The following is a 26,227-nucleotide window of genomic DNA, read 5'->3' on the forward strand; positions in this document are numbered from 1 at the left end:
GCTGTTTATTTCAGTCGTGGGCTGATTTTTGATCAGCCGACTGGACTAGAACTGGCCGACTGCCTACTCTGGGAGGTATAAATACCAAGGCCCCAAATCTTTTATGTTATCTCATAATTCACCAAGAGCCAAAGCTGATCAAAGGGCCAGGACAGCCAAGGATAAGCTAACGCAGAAGGGGTGAAGGACTGCAGGTCAAGGGCAGAGTTATCTCAGCCAAGAAAGGTCAAGTTTTCTGTATTTATTTTCAGATTTGCATCATTCTAATAAAGCAAATACACCATTCATGGTGGGAGCCCTACAGAGGGTATTCGGGACCCAATACTGTGTCCGCTTCTCTCTCTCTCTCTCTCTCTCTCTCTCTCTCTCTCTCTCTCTCTCTCTCTCTCTCTCTCTCTCTCTCTCTCTCTCTCTCTCTCTCTCTCGCCTGCTGTTCCCCCTGCTCGCCGCCGCCACCCTGTCCGCTTCCGCCGCCTGCTGTTCGCCCTGCTGCTCGCTTCCGCCGCCCGCCTCCGCCGCCTTCCCTCCCGCCTGCTGTTCGCCCTGCTCGCCGCCGCCGCCTGCTGTTTGCCCTGCTCGCCGCCCCCTCTCTGTTCGAACTTGCTATCACCCCCTCCCGCCTGCTGCCCTGTTCGCTGTTCGCCGCACAGTTCTGCTGGCAATATGCTGGCCAGCGTGTCTATCCGCTAGGGTGTGTGCCCCCCTTCCCCCGCTAGGCTGTGTGCCCCCCTCCCCCCGCTAGGCTGTGTGTTGCCCTTCCCCACGCACCCTTGCTCAGGCCCCCAAGGCAGCAACATAACTCTCTCTCTCTCGATTCTTCCATGGCTTCCCCCTTGCGCAACTCGACGAAGGCGACCTTTATGGTCACAAACAAGAGGATAACAAATGTGGAAAAGGAGATGAAGGAATGGAAGGCAGAGATGGAGGGATGGTGGAAGGAGAAAGCCAACTTTCTCCAAATGGTATTCAATGAGGGTAAGCGGTGGAAAGAGGAGAAGGAGGACCTCATAGCAGAAGTCAAAGACCTTCACGGGGAAGTCAACACGCTCAAAGGCGTAATTTCAGCTCTTCAGAGGGAGCTTGCAGAGGCCAAGGCAAATGGTGGACTTGAAGAAGGTGAAATTCAGCCATCCATGATAGAAGAGCTCAAGGTTATCAAGGAACAAGTACGGGCAATTAAGGAAGAAGAGAAGCAACACGAAGCAAAGACTTCCTCATGGGTGGAAGTCATCACCAAAACTCAAAAGAAGATGGATGAAGCGGAGAAGTGGATAGAGGTCGCCAAGAAGGGTAAAGGTAAGGAGATAACAACCCCTACACCTACAATCATTAACATGACTTTGGAAGAGGAACAACGAAGACGTACACGTGCTTTGCATGTGAGGATTACCGGCCTTAAAGACGGGGATAAAGTTGAAGAGGAGGTGAAAGACCTTATGGTGTTGATGGGGATTGACAGTCCGGCACACGCAAAAGCCTGGAGAGTGGGCAAAAAAAGCGGAGGCAATGGGGAAACATCAAAGGAAAGAGCTCTCATACTTCGCTTCCCCTCTATTGAGGCGAAGGAGGAGTTCTTGAAGAAACGACCCACTTTAAAGAATACAGGCATTTTTCTTGGTGATGATCTTACTCTTTCACAGCTTGCACATATGAAGGAAGTCATGCCAGAGATTAGGGCGGCAAGAGAAAAGGGAAAGATAGCATTTTATAGAGAAGGGAGGGTGGTCATCGTGGAGCGACGCTCTACATGACGGTGCGAGACCTATGGGAGAAAATTAAAGCTGGCAGCCTGGAACTGCAATGGATCCCTCAGACTTGATGTAGGTGCCTTTGAGGACAGCTTTAGAGATAGAGATATAGTCTTCTACTCGGAGACTCACCAGGCCCCTGGTCAGATGATGCCACAGGTGACAGGATACAGATGGGAGACAGCTTGCAGAGTAGGGACGAGATCAGTACACAGTAGTAGAGGATCAGGGGGGGTGGCAGTTCTTTTCAGGGAGGAGTTGCAACCGCTTCTACACATCGTTCGGAGAGATGATCAGGCCAGATATATGTGGGTGAGACTGAGGACCAACACAGGCAGATTCTTGTATATTGCCATATGCTATTTTGCTCCTAGTACATCGACATATGCATCACCTAGAGGGCAGTCTCCTTTCTCTGTGCTAGATGATGACATATGGGAGTTCTCTAGGGATGGAGACATCATCCTGTTAGGGGACTTTAATGCCCGGACGGGCAACCGCCAGACAGCCTTTTATGATACCTCGGAGGAGATGCTGAGAGAGCTGGACACTCTGGATATGGGATTAGACAGACGCTCACAGGATGTGGAGTGCACAGAGTATGGGAGATATTTGGTAGATATGGGGACTGCACATGGGTTGGCCATACTTAATGGCTTGCAGAGGTTTCCGTCAGCAGCAGCTGGATTTACTTGCTTTCCACATAGACATGGTGCTAGCACAGTGGATTATGTTATGGCTATGCCGAGCTTTGTTTCATGCATTGAGGACTTCACAGTTGGATCTCGGCCCATTGGGGTAGTAGTGGATCATGCATTGTTGACATTGACTATCTCTTTTCACTTTACCACAGCTCAGAGGACACGAGTGGCAGATCACACTCGATATACTTTTACCTCAGAGACTGATGCTGTCTACACAGATGGGATTTATACACGTCTGTACACAGAGGAGCCAGGGAGACCTTTGGAGGAGTTGACCCATATACTGACAGAGACTTTACAGGATGCAGCGAGAGAGGCATATCCACATACTCAGCCTGGACAGAGACAGCGTTCTGGATGTATGCCCCAGAACAGCTGGTATGATGAGGAGTGCAGAGAGACCAGAGCCCAGCCCGACTGCAGCGGGAGGTTGCTTTGGGAGTCACTACTCACCGACAGTCACGTATTGCCTTCCGACGCCTTGTGCGAAGGAAGAAGCGGGCCTTCCTTGCTCAGCTAGAGCAGGAATTATACCAGATGTTCTTGAGCCAGGATTCGAGGGAGGCTTGGCGTCTGTTTCATGAGTCCTCCCGTGCTTTGGCCATCACTTCTATGAATGGGAGAGTTAATTAGGGTTAGAGTTCATGTGGGAGACATACACAGAGAGAAGAAGGGAGAGAGAGAGAGAGAGAGAGTTGTGGGGATAAGTCAACTCATCAAGATGAGTGTGTGTGACTCCCCTATCACACATGTATATTGCACTAGTACACATAGTGCACTTAGTACATTAAAAGTACTAAGTGTACTATGTACTATAACTTATGGGCTTGTACACACTATAAGGGTGGGCATAATGCCTTTACCCCAACAACCTCCCACTTAAAGGCAAAGTGCCCTTAAATGAAGGAAAAGAAAAATCAGCATGTACATGATAATATACAAGGCCATATCAAGGCTGAAACTGGCCTCATCCAATGCCCATCAAGTGTCTGCAATGAGCAAACCGCTCCTGTCATGTGCATCACAGATGCCATGGACATTTCTAGGGCTAGATCCAGAAGAGGCAAGCAGATAAAGACTAGGAACCAGATAGAGCCAGAATGATCAGAGCCTCAGGTGTCTCATCTGAGGTGGACATGGAGCAGAGATGGATCAGATGGCTGTCGGCTGACGTCAGCAAGGTGTAGGCAGCATGCGCATCAAGATCAAGGAGGAACACCCAGTCGGCTGAATTAATAGCGCATTTAATGCATTAATACTGGCCGACCAGCAGTCGGCCAGCTCGAGCCAGAATGATCAGAGCCTCAGGTGTCTCATCTGAGGTGGACATGGAGCAGAGATGGATCAGATGGCTGTCGGCTGACATCAGCATGGTCAAAGAGCTGTCGGCAGCATACTGGAGTGGTCGGCTGAGCCAGCAGATAAGGGCAGCAAGGAGGCGCCAGAACCAAGACCAGTCGGCTGAATTAAAGCCATTTAATAAATTCAGAACTGGCCGACCAGCAGTCGGCCAGTTTTCAGCAGCTCCTACCTTATCCAAAGAGCCTATAAAAGGCATCAAGGGCTCATCATTTATCTCATTCTCTCCCACTAGGGGATTGGATCATAGGAGGTCCCATAGGGGACAGATTCTAGGGATAAGAACCTTTTTATGAAGGCAGCCCATGGCTGTACAGATTTGTACCTTTTTTGTACATAGTATATACTGAAATTCCAGCACTTCTCACTCTCTCTCTCTACTCTCTCTCTACCTGCGTTTTTGCATCATGGTGCGTTTTTGCATCAGAAGGTCTTCAAGAGTGTTTAGGACTGAAAGAAGACTACCCAGAGCTTCCGCGCGTTACATTAGTATCAGAGCATCAGGCTCAGCAAAGCTAAACACTGATTCAGTCCCATATGATGGTGTACATGTCCAAGGTACAGGAAAGTACACGGATTTGAAGCCCAAGGCGGGAACACAGATCGGGAAGAACTCCCAGGAGGTTTGTTGGTGGTGTTCCACAGTGCCAGATGGGGATGGCAGTTCCGTGAGCCAGATGGGTTCTAAGGGAACGGTCCCAAGGGAGGTTGATCCTCCAAGGGTGATGTGAGAGTGCCAGACTCAGTTCCAGGAACGAAGACCAAGACGGTGTTCAGAGTCACGGCAGGAATGAATGGTGGACTAGAGGAAGACCAGATGCATAGATCTTCATCAGAGACAGAGTGGTTTGGAGAACAGAACGGAGTTTCAGAGAAAAGGTTTGCCAGGGATGGATGATGACAGAGGGACTTCGGAACAGGATTGGGATGATGACAGTCATCCAAGAGCAGGTTGGATTCCCGTCATCAAGTTTAGCAGAGGGGGATGTCATGTGCATCACAGATGCCATGGACATTTCTAGGGCTAGATCCAGAAGAGGCAAGCAGATAAAGACTAGGAACCAGATAGAGCCAGAATGATCAGAGCCTCAGGTGTCTCATCTGAGGTGGACATGGAGCAGAGATGGATCAGATGGCTGTCGGCTGACATCAGCATGGTCAAAGAGCTGTCGGCAGCATACTGGAGTGGTCGGCTGAGCCAGCAGATAAGGGCAGCAAGGAGGCGCCAGAACCAGGACCAGTCGGCTGAATTAAAGCCATTTAATAAATTCAGAACTGGCCGACCAGCAGTCGGCCAGTTTTCAGCAGCTCCTACCTTATCCAAAGAGCCTATAAAAGGCATCAAGGGCTCATCATTTATCTCATTCTCTCCCACTAGGGGATTGGATCATAGGAGGTCCCATAGGGGACAGATTCTAGGGATAAGAACCTTTTTATGAAGGCAGCCCATGGCTGTACAGATTTGTACCTTTTTTGTACATAGTATATACTGAAATTCCAGCACTTCTCACTCTCTCTCTCTACTCTCTCTCTACCTGCGTTTTTGCATATTGGTGCGTTTTTGCATCAGAAGGTCTTCAAGAGTGTTTAGGACTGAAAGAAGACTACCCAGAGCTTCCGCGCGTTACAGCTCCGGAGGCAAACTCTTTGTCAACAGATCAGCCGGGTTGTCATCCGTATGAATCTTAACAAGCTGAATTTGCTTGTTCTCTATCACCTCTCTGATGAAGTGATACTTCACATCCACATGCTTCGTCTTTGCATGAAAGACAGGGTTCTTTGCCAACTGGATGGCACTCTGACTGTCACAATGCAACAATGGAATATCCCCTGTATAGCCCAAATCAACCACTAAGCGAGATAGCCATAATGCCTCCTTGCAAGCCTCTGTGGCTGCAATATACTCGGCCTCTGTAGTAGATAAGGCTGTGCACGTCTGCATCCTGGATATCCATGACACAGCACCTCCTGTGAATGTAAACACATAACCGGTAGTAGACTTCCGGTTATCTGGATGACCGGCATAATCCGAATCCGTGTAACCATGCACTAATGCATCCTGTTTGCCAAAGCAAATGCACATATCCAGTGTGCCCTTCAGGTATCTCATGACACCTTTCACTGCTTCCCAATGCTTCTTGCCAGGGTTGGCCATGTATCTAGAAACCACTCCCACTGCAAATGCAATGTCCGGCCTAGTAGCAACCATGGCATACATGAGACTGCCACAAGCTGAAGCATACGGAATCTTGGCCATATCAGCCCTGCCACTATCTGACTGTGGGCTGTCCATAGCACTGAGTTTCACATATGGAGGCAAAGGAGTACTAGTCTTCTTCCCCCCGTCCATATTGAACCTCTGCAAAACTTTGCCAATGTATTCCTTCTAAGACAAATACAACACATGCTGATTTCTGTCCCGAAGTATCCGCATACCCAAAATGTGATTTGCATCACCCAAATCCTTCATATCAAAGGTTTGATGCAGCCTCTTCTTTAAGACATCCATCTCTTTACGAGATTTTCCAGCAATCAACATATCATCAACATACAAGATGAGAATCAATAGACTGCCATCCAAAGCTTTCTTGGTGTATAAGCAGTGATCTATGTCACTTCTCCTGAATTTCTGGGATTTCATGAATGTATCAAATTTATGATACCATTCCCTTGGTGCCTGTTTAAAGCCATAAAGACTCTTTTTCAGCTTGCATACAAGCTTCTCCTTTCCACTTACTGCATAACCCTCTGGCTGTTGCATATATATCTCCTCATGGAGATCCCCGTGAAGAAAAGCAGTCTTCACATCCATCTGAATCAAATCCAGATCATCAAAGCTAATACAGCTCTAAGTGTGGTCATTTTAACCACTGGAGAGAAGATCTCATCAAAGTCCACACCATATTCCTGCTTGAAGCCCTTAGCCACTAACCTGGCTTTGTATCTTGGCTTTGCATCAGGTGCAACTTTGAGCCTGTAAACCCATTTGTTGCAAGGCAAAACCTTCTTGCCTGTAGGCAAATGCACCAACTTCCATGTTCCATAAATCTCGTCCAAATTCAACCAAACTAAAATCTAGAAAATTCTAGAAATTAGTTGGTCTTGGTTAGAGACTCCCTCTCCTATAAATAGAACCTGAGTCCTTTGTAAAAAAAATAGGAGAATTCTACTATACTAAAATTATGCTGAAATAATAATAATTTTTACTATTCTCTAAAATTCTCTCCAAATTGAAGAAATTGGATCTTCCCTCTTTCTTCAATCTCCATTGGTGGCTCCATCAACATACCAAACCAATTGATTGGTTGGGGGCCTCTACTGTGATCAAAGGATCAAGCAATTTGTAAGGTAAAGTGTGAATTTTGATCTTTCTCCATAATTTCTCAATGTTTTCCTCTTCTCACCTTCCAAGTACCAACTGGCTAAGATCACTTTGTCAATATCTGATTTCCTAACTGCGGCAAAGTAAGCTTCAAATTGATGTAACCATGAATACAGAGTTGTGGGATCGAGTTTACCATTATACTTACTGAAATTCATTTTCTCGGGAAAATGATTCGAGGGCGTCGCCGGTGTCAATCTGGCGTCCAAGGCTCTGAGGTAACGCTCGTGTTCCACTCGTCGCATGGCGTCGTCTTCGCGTTGTCGAATCTCCAATGCACGCATCTGCATCTCAAGCAAGGAGCTTGGCTGCGGCTGTGTCCCCTTGAGAGGGTCCCTGTGACGAGGATCTGGTATCTGGGATACGGAAGGAGAGGGAGGAGGAGATGGAAAACGCGACGCTGGAGAGCGAGAACGCTCCTCCAGAGCCAAAATCCGCGCCTTCTGCTCATCCAACTTGGTTGTCTGGTCTGCGATTGCTCGCATCATCTGTTGGAACATATCTGTTACACTCAAGCCGGGTGCCCTCGCTGGGCTGCCTGGTGCACTCTGGTCCCATGGTTCTGGTTCTCTCTCGTCGCCGAAGTTCGCCATAGCGGGAAAATGCAATTCCTTTCCAGAACGCAATCTGACCATCCACTATCTGTGTGGGAGACTTCCGGAGGCTTCCGGAGGCTAAAAACCAACCGTCCTTCGAGGGACAGGAGTCACTCCGAAAGGGGTAGTCCACCGGCGTCTAAAAACCAACCACACGAGCGAAAAAATTTTCTGGTTTTCTTTGCTGAATCTTTGTCCTTGAAGTGAGCTCTGATACCACTGTAATATGCGGAAGCTTCGGAGAAGGATCGGTACTTCAAAACTCAAAAATCAGCACTCTTTTCGCGACGGAATTAACGCACAAAACTGAAAGACGATGTGCAGAAAATAGAGAGAGAAGGGGGAGATGGAGAAGGACACAGTATTGGGTCCCAATTACCCTCTGTGGGGCCCCCACCACGGATGGTGTATTTGCTTTATTAGAATGATGTAAATCTGAAAACAAATACAAAGTACTTGACCTTTTCTTGGCTGGAAAACCTGCCCTTGACCTTCAATCCTTCACCCCTTTGCTTTAGCAAGTTCTTGGCTGTCCTGGCCCTTGTTTGCTTGGAGCACTTGGTGAATTATGAGATGACTACAATGAATTCTTGGCTGGGCTTATATACTTCTCATATCATCCAGTCGGCTGGCTTCAGGGAGCTCCACGACTGAATTTTATTATTAAAGTGTTTTCACACTATGTTAAACACTGTCCAGCCTGCACATATATTCTGGGACAGCATTCTGACTGCTGGGCACCATGCGCATAGGTGCGGGACTGCCCCCCACACCTGGCCGACTGGCTGGGTAGGGCTTCTGACCCTGTCGGCTGCCTGTCCGGCAGCAGTACAGCTGGCCGACAGCCCCTCCAGCCCAAGCCATGGCTGGTGGGCACAATGTGGGCCCTCCTGGCCCCCTTGGGGGTGGTTCTATACCTCCCCCATGCCCAAACTAAGAATGCAAATGCAAATCCTCGCACTGGGGTAGCCCTATGGGCTGGCCCCATCTCTACATGCAAACCTACATGCCTACAGAGGCCTGGCAACCAGTTGCAAACCAGATACACAGCACATCTGACATCATTCCAGAGGGAGACTCACAGCGCGGACTGGCACTGCTTCATGTGCAGGACAATGCACACCTGACCTTGGACTCATGTGCAGGACGATGCACACCTGACCTCGGACGACTGAGATGGATCCCTGGCTGACTCGTCCCGGACTGGGCTCACATGGGACCAGTTCACCATCCCAGGTCCTGCACCTTCTGTACAGAAATGTCTACGTGGCATCCAAGTGCAGGATGCACGTGACAAACTTGGCTGACAATACCATTAAACTCATTTAGATGGGCTGTCATAGACGCCCCTTCCTTCATCTGAAGACCTATGAGTTTCTTCAACCAATACACTTTGCTTGAGGCACTTTGCTGGGCATACAAATCCTGCAATCTCTGCCACATTCCCCATTGTACCTGCTCAATTGCAAATAGGACATGCAAATTCCAAAAAATTGAAGCAAATACCTCAGGTAATTTGTGATTTTCTCTGAGATTTGCAGGCTGAATTTCTTTGTGTTGATGCTGTTGCAGAAAATCTGATGCTGTTGCAGAAGGGGGGTGATGAAGCTGCTGTAGCTGTAGCTGTAGCTGATGTACGGATGGCTGGCTGCTATGAAGCGCTGGCTGACGTGGAGCGAAGCGATGGACGCCCGTACCCGTCTGCCTTTCTTCTTCGCTCGCCTGTTGTATTGACGCCCGCCTGCCTAGTGGATAGCACTACACGCGACGGGCCTTCCTCTCACGAGTCGGCGTCTCAACAGCTTCGCTTTGTGTGGGCTGACCCGATTTCACCCAGCCACTCGTCGTGTCGAGCTCACCTTCGCCGCCTCCACCTATTGACGCCTTGTGGCTGCGCCTGGGTTCCCCTTTCGCACTACGGGTTCGCACGTAGGCGTGTTCGCCTGTTAAAGCCCTCTGCCTACACTCTTCGCCTTGTGGACCAGCGAAGCGACCAAAGCGTTGTGTGTTCGCCTGCGGGTACTCGCTCACGCCCAGCAGCCAACCTACGCCCAACACCTTGCTACGTGCGAATGGGTACGCTGCTGCTGCTGGATTCCCAAATGCAAAGACTGGCTGCCCGTAAAAGCCATCAATGCAGGAAACACTATTCGAGCAGAGAAAACCCGAAAACCTGTGTGTGTGTATCACCGCAGAGATGAATAGCAACGCCTTCAATAAGTGCGGCTGGCTATGGCTCTGATACCAGTTGAATGGGAGAGTTAATTAGGGTTAGAGTTCATGTGGGAGACATACACAGAGAGAAGAAGGGAGAGAGAGAGAGAGAGAGAGAGAGAGAGAGAGAGAGAGTTGTGGGGATAAGTCAACTCATCTAGATGAGTGTGTGTGACTCCCCTATCACACATGTATATTGCACTAGTACACATAGTGCACTTAGTACATTAAAAGTACTAAGTGTACTATGTACTATAACTTATGGGTTTGTACACACTATAAGGGTGGGCATAATGCCTTTACCCCAACATTCTACAGAGGCCTGGGGTAGTTATGCAGCATCTCTATATACAGTTCCTGAACAGACACCTTTTCCTGACCCGCCAACACCATGCCCACAGACATGTACTTTCTTTACCGCAGAGATGGTAAGGAAGGCCATTGATAGGATGAAGACTGGGAGAGCATATGATCATGATGGATTGGTCGCTGAGCACTTTAACCCCTAGCAACTCTTTGTCACATATAGAAAAAAAAAATATATTGCATCATTCCTTCTTGTTGCAAAACTGTTCCTATGGCGAGATTGTTGGCATCGGTGATCACCTCAAAGGGATCATCCCATGATGCAAGTTTGAGGACTAGTGCTTCAGAAGCCACTTTTTGCAAAAAGCAAAGAATGCCTCCAAAGCCTTACTTGTGACGACCAAAACCTTTTGTCTTCTAGTTTTCACTTCCTTGAGCAAATCTGTCAAAGGTGTTGCAAGGTTAGAAAACCGATCCATATGTGAGCTATACGCTTGGCACAAGCCCATGAAGGATCGTATCTCTTGGTCCGTCTTCGGAATGTCCCAATTGAGGATTGCCTTTATCTTCTCAAGGTCAAGGCAAATTCCATCGGAGCCGATCACGTAGCTCAGATACTAGACTTCTTGAACTCCAAATATGCTCTTCTTTGCATTGATGTAGAGTTCGTTGTCTTGTAAAATCTGCAAGACCTTCTGCACATCCTTCTCGTGTTTTGCAATGGCAAAAAAAATAAGAATGTCATCCAAAAAAAATGAATAGACATATACCGATGAGTACAACGAAGACTCGAGACGTCATCTTGTTGAATGTCGCCGGGGCATTGGTCAAACCAAAAGGCATGACCACGAACTCGAAATGACCTCATTCTGTTCGAAAAGCCGTCTTTGGGATATTGGCATTCTAACTTGATGATAGCCACTTTTGAGGTCGATCTTGGTGAAGTACCTAGCACCATTGAGTCTTTCAAGGATGTACTCTATCCTTGGCATGGGAAACTTATTCTTGATTGTCAACTTGTTCAAGGCTCGGTAATCCACACAAAGACGTGTGGTCATATCTTTCTTCTACACAAAAAGAATCGGTGCAACAAATGGAGAGGATGAAGGCCTGATGAAACCAAACCTAAGCAACTATGCTAGTTGCGTTTCCAACTCAACTTCCAACGCCTTGGATAGAAGATACAAAAACTTACTAGGTGGCTCAGCTCTAGGTACCAAATCAATACGATGGTCTTGAGGAGGAGAGAGTGGGGATCTGGGTGGAAGATCATCCCTCAACATGATGTCCTGAAATTGCTAGAGGAGGCATGTCATATGTGACTCTAATGGAGTCATGGTGGATGTCGCTATCTGTTGTGGGCGGACATAGATCATCGCACACTCAGCTCCTTTTCTAATAGCCCTACTAGCTTGTAGATGGGAAATGAGCAGAATACCTTGAATGCTCCGATCCCCACGAATGATAGTAGGCTCGGGAAAACCTTTGACGATCGTGAAGGTGTCCTACCTCCAATCTGGAATGGGCGCATACTGACGGAACCACTAAATCCAAGGATCATGTCGCACCCGAGGAGGGGCGAGACAATGAAATCCCTCTAAAACTAAGCCTTTTGGACTGTGAAGGCAAATTGTTGAGCTTTCTGGGTGATATGGATACGTAGGTCGGGAGTGAACCCGTCCACGTCCAAATGATACCGCACTAGGGCACATTTCATCTTGGTCGCCACCTACAGAGAGAGGGCATTTTTTGAACTGCCCATGTCGAAGAGAAGAACAAATTGTTGCCCCTTCGCTGTGCCATAAGCTCTGATAAGACCTTTCTGAAGCTCCTCGACTCTGCCCTCTTGCTTATCATCCAATATCACTGTGGGTACCGCACTCAAAGCGGGCAAAAGCTGAACAGCATTGGTGTTTGAGGACAAGGGTGGAGGGGTAGTACACTTGTGGTGGTAGCCACTGTAGAGGCTGGTTGTTTGTCTTTTTCCACCTACCATTTGGTACAATCCTTCTTTGCATGTTCTATGTGGAGGCAAAAAAAAACAACTATTCTCTTTGAAGTACCGCTGCTCCTCATTTGACTGTAAAGAATCCTCCGGTAAGGACCTTCTTGATCTTTTCTTTAGGGATCTTCTTAAGTCCATCCTATCGCTCCTTCCCACCAGTAGAAGAGCCCTTATTCTTTTGGCCTTTGTTGTTGGGAGCCCCCTTACCTGCTTGTTGGTTAGACGCCTCGTTTTATTGGGTGATGCGTCTACTGTTGTTGCTCCTGCTCCTGCTCCTGCTCCGGTTTGGGAATGACTATAGTGGTCTTTGGCTTGCCTCCATTGAGCATCATCTCATGGTTCTGCGCAAGATTCAAAGCCCTATCATAAGTTTGGGGTTTAAAATTTTGAACGGAGAACGGAATGTTTGGATCCAATCCCCAAATGAACTCCTTCAGCTTCTCCTCCTCGGACTTCCCCAACTGTTGAGCTGATGTGATCACTTTGTTGGAGTAGATGAGCACAGGGAACTGTTATGGGCGAGTTTGTAGAACTCATCTTCAAGATTCGTCATGTACTATGGAGGGAGAAACTTGGTCTTCAGATCGGACACAAAGATAGTCCAGTAAGCTAATGTAAGAATCTGTGTGCAAACGGGACCAATGTTGCCACCAAGTGACTCCATCACTTGCGAGGTGTGGAGCCGCCAAATGGACTTTGTCTTGGGTATCTGTAATCTTGGAAAGTGGAAAGTGGACAACAAATCGGTGAATAAATTGGGTCACAACCAAATGGTCGCCCTTGCCGTAGTACGTGGTGAAGTCAGATGACAGTTGTCGAGGCTATGGTTGGGGCTGTGGAGGACTGAGAAGAGTGGAAAGAAGAAGTTACCAAAGTCCGGAGTCTACTCCCTCAAGTCTTCTCGCCCTGTCGCTCGTGGTTCGTCTTCGCTTCGAGCTGTACCCGCAGTCACTCCTCTTTGGCCTTGCGTTTGGCTCTCTCTACTAGCTATTCGGCTAGTCTTGCTTCACGGTCTCACTCTTCTTTTTCAGTCATCCATCACCACCACTGTTCCATTGAGGAACTTTTTTCTTTGGATGTCTCCTGCTAGGCCAAGGTTCCCTGTAATTCTATCAGTTTTTTTTCCATTTGTACTCTTTCGAGTTGAATCTGGAGTTGCCTTATCTGCTCCTTTAACTTCTGGTTCTCTTCATCTTCCTTTTGCGGAAGCGTTTCTTCAAATGGTTGTTCTTCTTTAGTGATGTCTTCGGAGCTAGATGCCATGGTGGATGGGCGAGTGGTTTTTCCCAATCTCAACTTTACCATCCACAGGATGCTTTCACGCTAGGTTGCCTGGTTGAATCACGTCCCAAGCTTTGATACCAATGTAGCATATGCCAAGCTAGGACTGTGTGAAACAACAAGGCCTTCTTTAAACCTCAGTTTAGTGAGTCTTTAGCAATCCTTTAAAACAACATACATGAATCTGAAAGATGTAGTCGCCACCAGACGGGGTCCCAAATTACCCACTAAAAGCACCCCCCCCCTCTGTAGCAAGAGTATTTGCTTTATTTCTTCTTCTAGAGAACTGAATACAAGCTGAAAAGACTGAGCGGACAAACTGACTGACTGACCGCCAATGCAAGGACAAAGCAACCAAACACTGGGCAAAACTGTGCATAACCGGTAGGCGAGTGTGAAGCTACCTTCAAAGAGGATACACCGGCCCGAGACTGAGGGTTGGTGTGCTGAGATCTCTTGAAGAGGCTGAGCTTCTTTTGCCTTGGGCTGAAAGCACAAGAGTGGCTGTAAGTATGCAAAGACGGGGGCCTATGCACACATGCTTGACTGAACTACTTGATAACTCTGATGCTATTCTAATTCTATTTTTGGGACTGATGATGGCTTGCCTTTTTTATATGGGTTTAGAGGGCTGGTTGGCTGCTAGAAGGTGCTGTCGGCCTGCTGAAAATGCCACGACCTGTACTAAATAGCATTTAATGCTTGTTTTGCTGTGTGGCTGGTCGGAGGACTGCTGGTTGACTGCAACACCACCTGGCCCCTGGCCGACCGCTATCCAGGCCATCCTAGCCTTGGCCGACTACATGCCTAAGCCCATGAGGGCTGCCGACTGGTGGCTAGGGATATTACCTATCCCTTGCAAGGCTGCCCACTCCTTGGGGCTGCCTTAGGGCTGGCCCCTGCTATATGAGTGCAACTAAAATGCTTGTAATGCGTACTATTCCTATGGCTGACATCTACATGCACCTACATGATGAACACTTGCTGAATTCTCCAAAGTGGGTTAAGAGGACTAACCTGACAGACCTCTATGGCTCAGAGACTCAGTCCTATCCTACGTAGCTCGTGCCTGACATGTCCCGGACTGGGGCTCGCAAAGGGGTCACGGCATACGACAAAATATCCTAAAAGGTACTACTTCTGTTCATGTTCTTGCACTCGTGATGAGCCAGTTTGTCACCATGTACCACAGTGCATGGGTGCACGTGACACAATGAGCACTCCAATTCGCTATCTAGGATGCCAGGTGGGCATTGATATCTCCCCGGAGCAACAACTCACCCCTCTTCTTCTGAGCATTCGAAAGAAGCCTTTGTACTGGAGTTCTTCGAGGCTCTCCTTAGCTGGCCGTGTGGTGGTGGCGAACCAAGTCCTTCTTGCCACCATGTGGTACATAACTTCTTGTTGGGCCTTCTCCCAAGCATGCATTGGTCAGGTACAATGGTTGATCCGAAAATTTTTGTGGGCCGGCCCTGCTCGGGCCAAGGTAGCCTGGAGAGTGATCATTCAGCCGCGACGTAGAGGGGGCCTAGGCATCATTGACCCCGCCATTCAAAGCCGTGCCCTGCAGGGCAAGTTGATTGTTAGAGGACTTCTTCCAGGTGGTGAGCCTTGGAAGGACTTCCTCTTAGCCTGGATTTCAGCCCGTACTCCGAGCATGGGGGCCCCTAGCCCTAGATCACCAGATGGATCTTCACAGAGATGTGGGCCCACGAATTTAGCCCGCCGGCTTTTGAGGACAGATTTGCAGCCAACTTGGGTCGGCCAACCCTTCAACAGTTAGCTCCGGTAGCCACGGAGTAGCGTTTTCGACAACCCCTGATCTGGAACCTGGGAGCCCGACCTCATGTAGCATGGGGAGCGTTGAGCATAAAACCTCCCAGGTCCCTTGGAGATTGGCTTGCATTTAGACAGCTTCCCCCAGAGGCTCAGGAGAGAGGTCTGGTTGGGATCTGAGGTAGAGACAGACTCAACCTCGACATCGACTCTGCTATTCCCCACGAGTGGCTGACCTTATCCCAGACCGGCCCGCCCCCGTAGTGGCTAAGCGTGTTTACTAGGCATGATATTCTCTTGGCAGTCCATGGCACGGATGAGAGCTGTGCTTTGCTCACTTTTTCTATTGGTCCCCATGGCAAATTAGTCAGATCAAAGCCCCCTCTGGATTATTTCAATGGTCGCACCTCAAAGAGGGTGAGGGTGATCGGATTTTAGGCACATGAGTGGCACGTTGACCCCCCACCGGCCAAGGTGACCAGGGAGAGAGACAGGCGCTTATGGATTTGGGAGAGCCGTCCCCTCACGCGCCTCCAGTGGGACCCGGGGGAGTGGACTTGGCGTGATCCAGCTGATCAGGAGGAGACTCTGGATACCCCGTTCTTCGCATACACCACGCAGGCAGGCCACAAGATTCAAATACCCGAGGTTGAGGGCACCCCGACAACAGCAGCAGTACACTGGCAGTCACAGGGCCTCTCACAGCAGTTCCTCCCAGATTTTTGGAAGCAGCTTTAGGCCAGTTTTTGGCCTCAAAAGATCAGCCTCTTTCTTTGGCTACTGGCACACATGAGCTTGACTGTTGGCACATGTTGGCCATGTTGGAAGGTTGGCGATTTCGAGCTTGTGATCTATGGCTAGAAGGTGCCTTGGATTATCCCATAAGTGGAAGCATGGGAAGTTGAAGCGCCATATATAGGGTGTAGTGGCACCTTGTCATAGTCATCTCCTCCGACCGGTGTTTTGGGGGGCAGCTCATCGGGAGATGGGAGCCCAGTGGAGGGATGCTGCAGTGCCCGTTAGGGGTGTTCATGGTGCTCGATGGTGCGTCTCCTACGTGCGTTAGTCTTCCGTTGCGCATTCTGACATGGTATCAGAGCTCGGGCGGTGGTCCTAGGCAACCCCCTTGCACCTCGGTGGCTTGCGGAGCTCGAATCGAGGGAGGGTGTTGGAAGGTTGGCGATTTCAAGCTTGTGATCTATGGCTAGAAGGTGCCTTGGATTATCCCATAAGTGGAAGCATGGGAAGTTGAAGCACCATATATAGGGTGTGGTGGCACCTTGTCATAGTCATCTCCTCCGGCCGGTGTTTTGGGGGGCAGCTCACCGAGAGATGGGAGCCCGGTGGAGGGATGCTGCAGTGCCCGTTGGGGGTGTTCGTGGTGCTCGATGGTGCGTCTCCTACGTGCGTTAGTCTTCCGTTGCGCATTCCGACATGGTATCAGAGCTCGGGTGGTGGTCCTGGGCGACCCCCTCGCGCCTCGGTGGCTTGCGGAGCTCGAATCAAGGGAGGGTGTTGGAAGGTTGGCGATTTCGAGCTTGTGATCTATGGCTAGAAGGTGCCTTGGATTATCCCATAAGTGGAAGCATGGGAGGTTGAAGCGCCATATATAGGGTGTGGTGGCACCTTGTCATGGTCATCTCCTCCGCCTGGTGTTTTGGGGGGCAGCTCACCGGGAGATGGGAGCCCGGTGGAGGGATGCCGCAGTGCCCCTTGGGGGTGTTCGTGGTGCTCGATGGTGCGTCTCCTACGTGCGTTAGTCTTCAGCTGCACATTCTGACAGGCCATTGGCGGTCGACCAGCAACTTGTCCGAGGTGCGGCCACTCTCAGGAGTCTCAGCGACATTTTCTTTGGGATAGCCCGAAGGCTCAGCGGGTTTGGCAATGGATTCTCCGCATTTTCATGATAGACAAGACCTCGACCCATACCATTTCATGGGGCACTGTCACTTGGGCCACAGAAGCTGAGGTTGTTATGGCTTATGAGAAGGAAGATTGGAGGCTAGCCCTTCAGGTCTCTCACCTTCGCATTTCGGCAGTATCAATCCCTCCCCATCTTCTGATCACTGGACTCCGAGCTCATGCCAAAGATGGGAGATTTGTAGTAGCATTGCAGCCTGGCGCATATGGAGAGCTCGATGCAGCGAAGCCATCGAGAGTACCCATACTCCGCCTACAAAGTCCATCAGGAGCATTTGGCTCGACATCATTCATACCCTCCGCGAACGGTGAGGGAAGCTACAAGGTGGCTCTAATCGCACGTGGAAGCAAAGGGAAGCTTTCTTGAGGCTCTGGCGGCCTAGCCCTTTTCTCACAGATAGAGGTGGTGATCCCACTTTGCATCACAGACCACCTGTGTGGTTACCCCCCCTCCCCCCTTTTCGAGCTTGTTATTACTGTACATCTTCACCAAGGTGTTCCAGGCTTGTTTGCACTATAGCTCTATCCTGACACAAGAGGGGGTTACACTTCAGCGCACTGCGGACCTCCAAGCCAGACGGAGACAGAGAGCACCAGGCTACCAGACTCCCAGACTACATCAAAGGGAGATCACAAAGATATGGGCTCGACATCAGCACTATATCCAGAAGCGGCTACTCACTTACACACACACCCGTAGATCATGCTCCGAGGTATTTTTGCCTCGCCATCGCCTATGTATCACATATTACACCCCCATTATGGTACTAGTTGGAGCTAGACAGATCTGCATTGCATTCTTGTATACCCTGGGCATATAGGTTGCATACTGAGCCTCTAGTAGTAGTGCTCCATCCATCACACCCCCCCACTAGCTCAGTACTTTCATAGTTTAATTCATGTTCATTTTGTCCTTTTTTTTTCTGGACATCCAGACCACCATAAAGGTGGGAGATAAGAGGAGACCAAGGACTATTTAGCCCTAAATAGAGGTGTCAATTAGACCCAACCTACTATGTGGGATATTACACTACATAAATTTATCTAAAATTCATCTTTGAATTTAAATAAAATATCCATTAATTCCAATATGCATATGAGCTTTTGAGCTAAACCTCTTGCCTTGCCATTATGCTTCACTTTTGTCATAAGCATTGTCATTAGTGTTACTCTCTAGCATTGTCATTAGTGTTAATTTCTTGCTTTCTAGCATGCCAAGATGATGAGTTCAATTTATTTCTACACACCCTAATCAACTCTAGATGCAAATCTCAAGTTCCATGACCAATGATCAGGAAGAGAACCCAAGAACGAACTTTCCCAAAACCTGACCTTGTGCAGTCCTTGGACTTTACAGCTCTAATGTAGCCAAGCAAACAACACACATAGGTGCCAAAAAAAAAAAAAAAAAGAACTTGCAAGTGCCCTAGGCTAGCAAGCTTAACTTCACAGTGGTGCTCCACTGTAGAGTGTCCTCGTATCTTGCCAATGGAGCCCAGTATTGAGCTCGCCGTTTATAGTATACCATGCTCGCACTCTGGAACCACCTACATGCAAATCTGGCTGAAGCAAAGTTAGGCTTGGATACCAACTATAGAGTACTTATGCCTATGTGCTAGGGTTTCCAAAAGAAAAAGAGAGAAGAGTGCAACTCCCACACAAGCACCCACAAGTAACCCTAAAACTATTGTTTTGTTTTAAATGAAAATGTTTACAACAGAAATCCAAGTATAAAATGTTATTGAAGGTGATGATCCCAGATCCCAGCAGACACGACTCTAGATCACCTTTGGCCTTGATTGCTTTGTAGAAAATGAGATGGGAATGCTAAATATATACGCATGCTTATATATAAGCCCCCATGCATAGGACCTCTGTCTGCCTGTAGAGGAAAGCCCCACAACTACAGCTATGCCTGGCTGACTGCCACGTGGCAGCCACGTGTCACCTGTGCTGCTCCTGCCACTGCCCAACTGCTCCTGGGCACTGCCTGACTGCTGTATGCTTGGTACAGGGCTGTACATCAAGGCGTGAAGATTCGGGCAAGGATACCACTCAGATTGCATCTAAGCATATGGATCATACAATCTCAAAAACAACAATCAATCCAAGACAACCTAATAAAAAAGCGACCACGATACTGATGCATACCTCCAAAACCAGACATTGTATCCAACAAACCTTCCTTTAGAGGGCAAAGACTGGAATGATCACATATCTGCCGGAGGCGCAAAATAATCTGCAAAACTGTGCTGTAATTTTGAAGAACAGTTCCAGAGGCAACGTACTGGCCAACCAGCCTCTTGCCTTCCAGCTCCACTCTGTCATACAATTGTCGGTCTTCTTGACTAAGGTCCACATTGTGAACAGTCACAGTTCTTCGTGGCAAATCCACTAGCCTCTTATCATCCACCTTCATGTCCTTGGTCCTCCGAAGTGCAATCGTCATCAATAAAGCCTATACCCAGGCTTCTGAATTAAAAATTACTTGTTCTGTGTGTGTGCGTGAGTGTGTGTTAATACATACAGACATACATATTACACACATATGACCATGTGCAAGTAGAACAAAGAAAGAGAAATCATTCTATGAGGGTAATTGAAAGCCTCAAAATGACTGCTTGGGTATACAGTTTTACCTGCAATCGCATAAATCCAGAAGCATCTCCGCTAAGCAAAGGGCGCTGGATCGTTCTGTTCCAAAATGATTTGTCGTCCAGTGGCTGGAGATTCAAAAACATCATAAGACTACAGAGATCTTTAGCCCCATTCTGAATTGGAGTGCCAGTAACTGCCCATCTTCGTTCTGCTTTCAAAGAGACCACTGCTTTTGTCATCCTAGCATTGGGGTTTTTAACAATATGAGCCTCATCAAGAACAACACGTAGCCAGTTGACTTTTTGAAGAGGAGACCTGCCATCACTCCCTTCAGCTGCCAGGATGTTATAGGTTGTTAAGACAATGTCATAGCTGCTTAGCATGTTGGCCTTCTTGGTTCGTTCTGGGCCATGATAAAGATAGACTGTCAGACTGCCCGCCACAGTGTGTTCCTCCAATTGGCTAACCCAGATAGACATTACCGACAAAGGGCAAACTACCAAGGTGGATTGAGAGATCTTCCGGTCCAGGACTTTAAACCCTAGATCATCAAGCTTTTGCTTCTTGAGAGGTCTTACCAAAGTAGACTCTCTACATTGCATTCCTTCTACTGGAGGAAGCACGGCACCTGGCTTATTCGTTGCAATAAGAGAGACAAGGGTGAGGGTCTTGCCCAATCCCATCTCATCAGCCAGTATACCTCCCTGAAAAGGCTCAGGCTTTTGGTCAGTCATGAAGTTTGTAAGACTGTTCACATAAAAGAGCCTTCCACCTCCCCTTCTCTCAACCTGCTCCTCCCAGAAAGGGGGCAGTTCACTTGAATTCTCTCTTCCAACAAGCCATGCCAAACCCTCTCTTTGATGAGGATACAAACGTGTTGTTATGAGAGGCGAAGGATCCATGGCAGCAGAGACCTTACCTTGGTTCAAAATAAGAGAGTCAAAAATCTCATCTACACTTTTGCTTGCCTCCTCATGCACATTCTTCGTTTTCTCTGTAACGGACATGGCTGCAAGCTCTTCAAAATCAGGGTCGTTTGGTGTGATGACAGTAAGCCCATTGCTTACAAGAGTGTTGAGCACCCTGGGCATAGCAGGGTATTTGCTGAAGACAAAGACCTGGCATGGCATCCTGAACGCATTCTTGCTGCCGCGGGGGACGATACCCTCCATTGCAGCAGACCCATCATCCATGAGGGGGGCGAGATGGCATGCTTTGTATCTCTCCACGTGCCCTACTTGCTCTCCTCTCATGTTCTCGACTCGGATGGCATTCCGGTCATAAGTATTGTGGGGTTCTCTGATCAATCTGACCATCTCTCTGTTGTTCACTGTGCCATGGTAATATTGCAAACCTACGACGTTAACCTCCAGAAACCCAACAAGGTATTTCTCGTCTTCATCTTCTGGCTCCTGATCATCGTCTTCGCCATCAGCCCCTGATGCATCGCTATACGAAACCCTAGACCCTGATGCATCCCCATCGCTGTAAGGAACCCTAGACCCTGATGCAACCCCATCTCTGTGTGTAACCCTAAACCTTGCGGCAGAGGATTGTGATGCTGCTGCCATGAGCATTGCGGTTGCTGCCCGTATCTCTTCTTGCGATGGATAATTGTTGGAATTCATGCTTTCGCTTCCACCCACAACCCCTGCGACAGCCTTTTCGCCTCTGCTTCCTCTGCCTCTCGCCATGCTCCCTGCCCATTCAAAGTTTCAAACTGTGCAATGTCTTGAAAAATATTCATGTAGACATGCATACTGTACACACAATGTCTTGTAAAATATCACTAGTATTGCACCCCCGCATTGCTGCACAGCTCACCAAGGTTCCAGAAAAGAACTATTCCCTCTCTACAACCATCTCTGGCTCTCTCTCTTTCACACACACACACGCATGTACATGCACATGGCCCTCTCCCTCTCTCTGTCAAGTACACACACTCTCAAATGTTGAAACTCTCTCTCTCACATGCAAACACATATACACACCTGCTCTCTCTCTCTCTCTCTCTCGCTTTCTCTCACACACACACATGCACACACTCCCTCTCTCTTCTTACACTCTCCCACACATAGAAGCGCTCTCTTTCTCTCTCTCTCTCTCTCTCACACACACATACACATATGTAAATATATAGTATATACAATATTATGTTTTAGATACATATACCTATACATAGACACATATACTTATACATAAATACATATATTTAAAAATATAAATACAAACATCAACATAATTTATTTAATTTTGATTAAATATTAATGTGCGGAGATGGGTGATAAGCTGTGGTCACTTTTAAATATATAGATAGATATATCATACACACACACACATTCAAAGTTTCAAACTGTGCAATGTCTTGAAAAATATTCATGTAGACATGCATACTGTACACACAATGTCTTGTAAAATATTACTAGTATTGCACCCCCGCATTGCTGCACAGCTCACCAAGGTTCCAGAAAAGAACTATTCCCTCTCTACAACCATCTCTGGCTCTCTCTCTTTCACACACACACACGCATGTACATGCACATGGCCCTCTCCCTCTCTCTGTCCAGTACATACACTCTCAAATGTTGAAACTCTCTCTCTCACATGCAAACACATATACACACCTGCTCTCTCTCTCTCTCTCTCTCTCTCTCTCTCGCTTTCTCTCACACACACACATGCACACACTCCCTCTCTCTTCTTACACTCTCCCACACATAGAAGCGCTCTCTCTCTCTCTCTCTCTCTCTCTCTCTCTCTCTCTCACGCACACATACACATATGTAAATATATAGTATATACAATATTATGTTTTAGATACATATACCTATACATAGACACATATACTTATACATAAATACATATATTTAAAAATATAAATACAAACATCAACATAATTTATTTAATTTTGATTAAATATTAATGTGCGGAGATGGGTGATAAGCTGTGGTCACTTTTAAATATATAGATAGATATATCATACACACACACACACACACACACACATATGTGTGTGTGTGTGTGTGTGTATGTATTATGTAAAAAAAACACACACACATGTATACACATATATGCATATATGTTTTTTATTTAATTTATATTTCTATTTATATTTTATTAAAAGCTACTTTTTATTCTCTATCTCTCTCTCTCTCTCTCTCTCTCTCTCTCTCTTTTCACCCTCTCTCTCATTACATCTCTCTCTCTCTCTCTCTCTCTCTCTCTCTCTCTCACACACACACACACACACACATGTACACACCACACATACACTAATGCAAACGCACACTCTCTCCTCCCATACAAACTATCTCCTACGTATTAATTCTCTCTCTCTCTCTCTCTCTCTCTCTCTCTCTCTCTCACACACACATACACACACACACACGCACACACACATGTACACACCACACATACACTAATGTAAACGCACACTCTCTCCTCCCACACAAACTATCTCCTACATAGAAACTCTCTCTCTCTCTCTCTCTCTCTCTCTCTCTCTCTCTCTCTCTCATGCCTACATACTCCTCCCTCTCTCTTCACGCACTCTCTCACATAGAAACTCTCTCTCTCTGTCTCACACACAAACACACACACACAGACGATTAAATAGATTTACACACATATATATATAATTTTAATTAATTAAATTTTAGATTAAATTTTAATGGTAATGATGAGTGGTGAGGAGTGCTCACTCTAAAATAAATGCATCTTATATGTAATCTCTCTCTCTCTCTCTCTCTCTCTCTCTCTCTCTCTCTCTCACACACACACACACACGCACGCATGCACATGCACACCCTCTTTCTCTCACATACACATGCACACACTCTCAAATGTCGAAACTCTCTCTCTCTCTCTCTCTCTCTCTCTCTCTCTCTCACACACACACACACACATGTACTAATGCAAACAAAAACTTTTTCTCCCCAAACACTCTCACACATAGACTTCCATGTCTCTCTCTCTCTCTCTCTCTCTCTCTCTCTCTCTCTCTCTCTCTCTCTTATACATACATTTATGCACACACACAAACATACTTCTTTCTCATGCACACGTGCACTCTCTCTCTCTCTCTCTCTCTCTCTCTCTCTCTCTCTCACGCACCCACATGTAAATATATATTATCTATAATATTATGTTTTATTATATTTAGAGACGTATACCTATATATACATGTGCATTTATAAAATAAATAAACACATATACACATATATTTTTAAAATATTAAATTTTAATACGTGGGGATGCACAATAAGGTGTGTTCACTCTTAAATAACTGTATCTTATATACAATGTCTTTTGTCTTCTCTTTTGTATACATATGTGTGTGATTATGTGTGCATATACACACGTATGTGTGATTGTGTACTGTCTTCATCATGCGTGCATGTGTCATGCAAGTGTCTTGAATGTGTGTATGTGTTAGTGTGTATTTGTTGTGTGTGTGTGTGTGTACACGGTGTATATGTTTTTATTTATGTGTATCCATACTACATGTACGTGTGTGTAAGCATGTGAATATACTCATGTGTACATCGATGTGTGTGCATGTGCAGGTGCATATATATGTGTGAGTGTGTGCATGTCCATGTGTGTGCACATGTACTTGTCTATGTGAGTGTATTTATGTGCTTGTGTGCATGTATACACATGTGTGTATATGCAAGCTTGAGTATGTGTGCAAGTGTGCATATCTCTATGTGTTGCACGTGTAGTGTGTGTATGTGTGTTTGTATACGTGTGTGCACGTATCATGTGCTTGAGTCTGTGTGTGCATGAACATACATGTGTGTGCATCGACATACATATAAATCTATTTATATATACATTCTTACATACCTATAGATACACATACATACATAATATATATACGTGTGTGTGTATGTATATTCTCTCTCTTACACATGTACATAATATATGTGTGTGTGTATGTATATTCTCTCTCTTACACATGCACATAATATAATATTAGAAGATGTGTGTGTGTGGGGGGGGAGGGGGGGGAGGGGTGGGCAATTTCCTTTCTAATGTATTATATATATATATATAAGAAACTCAATGAGTAAATGGTTTGATGGTGGTGACAACTAATTGTGACCCCAATGCATCTAGGCGTGTGGGAAAGAAACCCCCAAACACTTGTCTTCTCTTCTCCTTTCTCCTTTTCAAAAATTCTCCCTCTTCTTTCTCCACGAAAAGGGGTGGGGACTCTTCCTTTATCTTGTAATAGATATAAATCTATTTATATATACATGCTTACATACCTGTAGATACACATACATACATAATATATATACGTGTGTGTGTGTATGTGTATTCTCTCTCTTACACATGTACATAATATATGTGTGTGTGTGTATGTATATTCTCTCTCTTACACATGCACATAATATAATATTAGAAGATGTGTGTGTGTGTGTGTGTGTGTGGGGAGGGGTGGGCAATTTGCTTTCTAATGTATTTTATATATATATATATATATATATATATATATATATATATATATATATATATATATATAAGAAACTCAATGAGGAAATGGTTTGATGGTGACAACTAATTGTGAGCCCCAATGCATCTTGGCGTGTGGGAAAGAAATCCCCAAACACTTGTCTTCTCTTCTCCTTTCTCCTTTTTAAAAATTCTCCCTCTCCTTTCTCCATGTAAAGGGGTGGGGACTCTTCCTTTATCTTGTAATAGGCGTTTACATACACTAATGTAAACGCACACTCTCTCCTCCCACACAAACTATCTCCTACATAGAAATTCTCTCTCTCTCTCTCTCTCTCTCTCTCTCTCTCTCTCTCTCTCTCACACACACACACACACACACGATTAAATAGATTTACACACATATATATAATTTTAATTAATTAAATTTTAATGGTAGGAACGAGTGGTGAGGTGTGCTCACTCTAAAATAAATGCATCTTACATGTAATCTCTCTCTCTGTCTCTGTCTCTCTCTGTGTTTCTCTCTCTCTCTCTCTCTCTCTCTCTCTCTCTCTCTCTCTCTCTCTCTTACATACATTTATGCACACACACAAACATACCTTTTTCTCATGCACACGTGCACACACACAGACACTCTTTCTCTCTCTCTCTCTCACGCACCCACATGTAAATATATATTATCTATAATATTATGTTTTATTATATTTAGAGACGTATACCTATATATACATGTGCATTTATAAAATAAATAAACACATATACACATATATTTTTAATTAATATTAAATTTTAATACGTGGGGATGCACGATAAGGTGTGTTCACTCTTAAATAATTGTATCTTATATACAATGTCTTTTGTCTTCTCTTTTGTAT

General features: G+C 46.5%; 1 protein-coding gene across 2 annotated transcripts in view; it reads right to left on the bottom strand.

The window, feature by feature from the left end:
- LOC147624515 (DNA/RNA helicase protein) overlaps positions 1–21,976 on the bottom strand; it is a 67,797-nt gene extending 45,821 nt beyond the window's left edge. The window contains exons 1-2 of one of the 2 annotated variants that reach the window (XM_086819538.1): positions 19,931–21,976; positions 19,473–19,749 (exon numbers count right to left, since the gene is read on the bottom strand). In XM_086819538.1, coding sequence (XP_086675664.1) covers positions 19,473–19,749; positions 19,931–21,583 — 1,930 coding nt within the window. In that variant the 5' untranslated portion in view covers positions 21,584–21,976. Of the gene's footprint in view, positions 1–19,442; positions 19,750–19,930 lie in introns of both variants that reach the window. The other variant, XM_086819537.1, reaches the window with a different exon arrangement.
- Positions 21,977–26,227: the final 4,251 nt, after the last annotated feature.

Source organism: Cibotium barometz, chromosome 25, assembly GCF_041138505.1.
Source record: "Cibotium barometz isolate CiBa-2024 chromosome 25, ASM4113850v1, whole genome shotgun sequence".
Taxonomy (NCBI): Eukaryota; Viridiplantae; Streptophyta; class Polypodiopsida; order Cyatheales; family Cibotiaceae; genus Cibotium; species Cibotium barometz.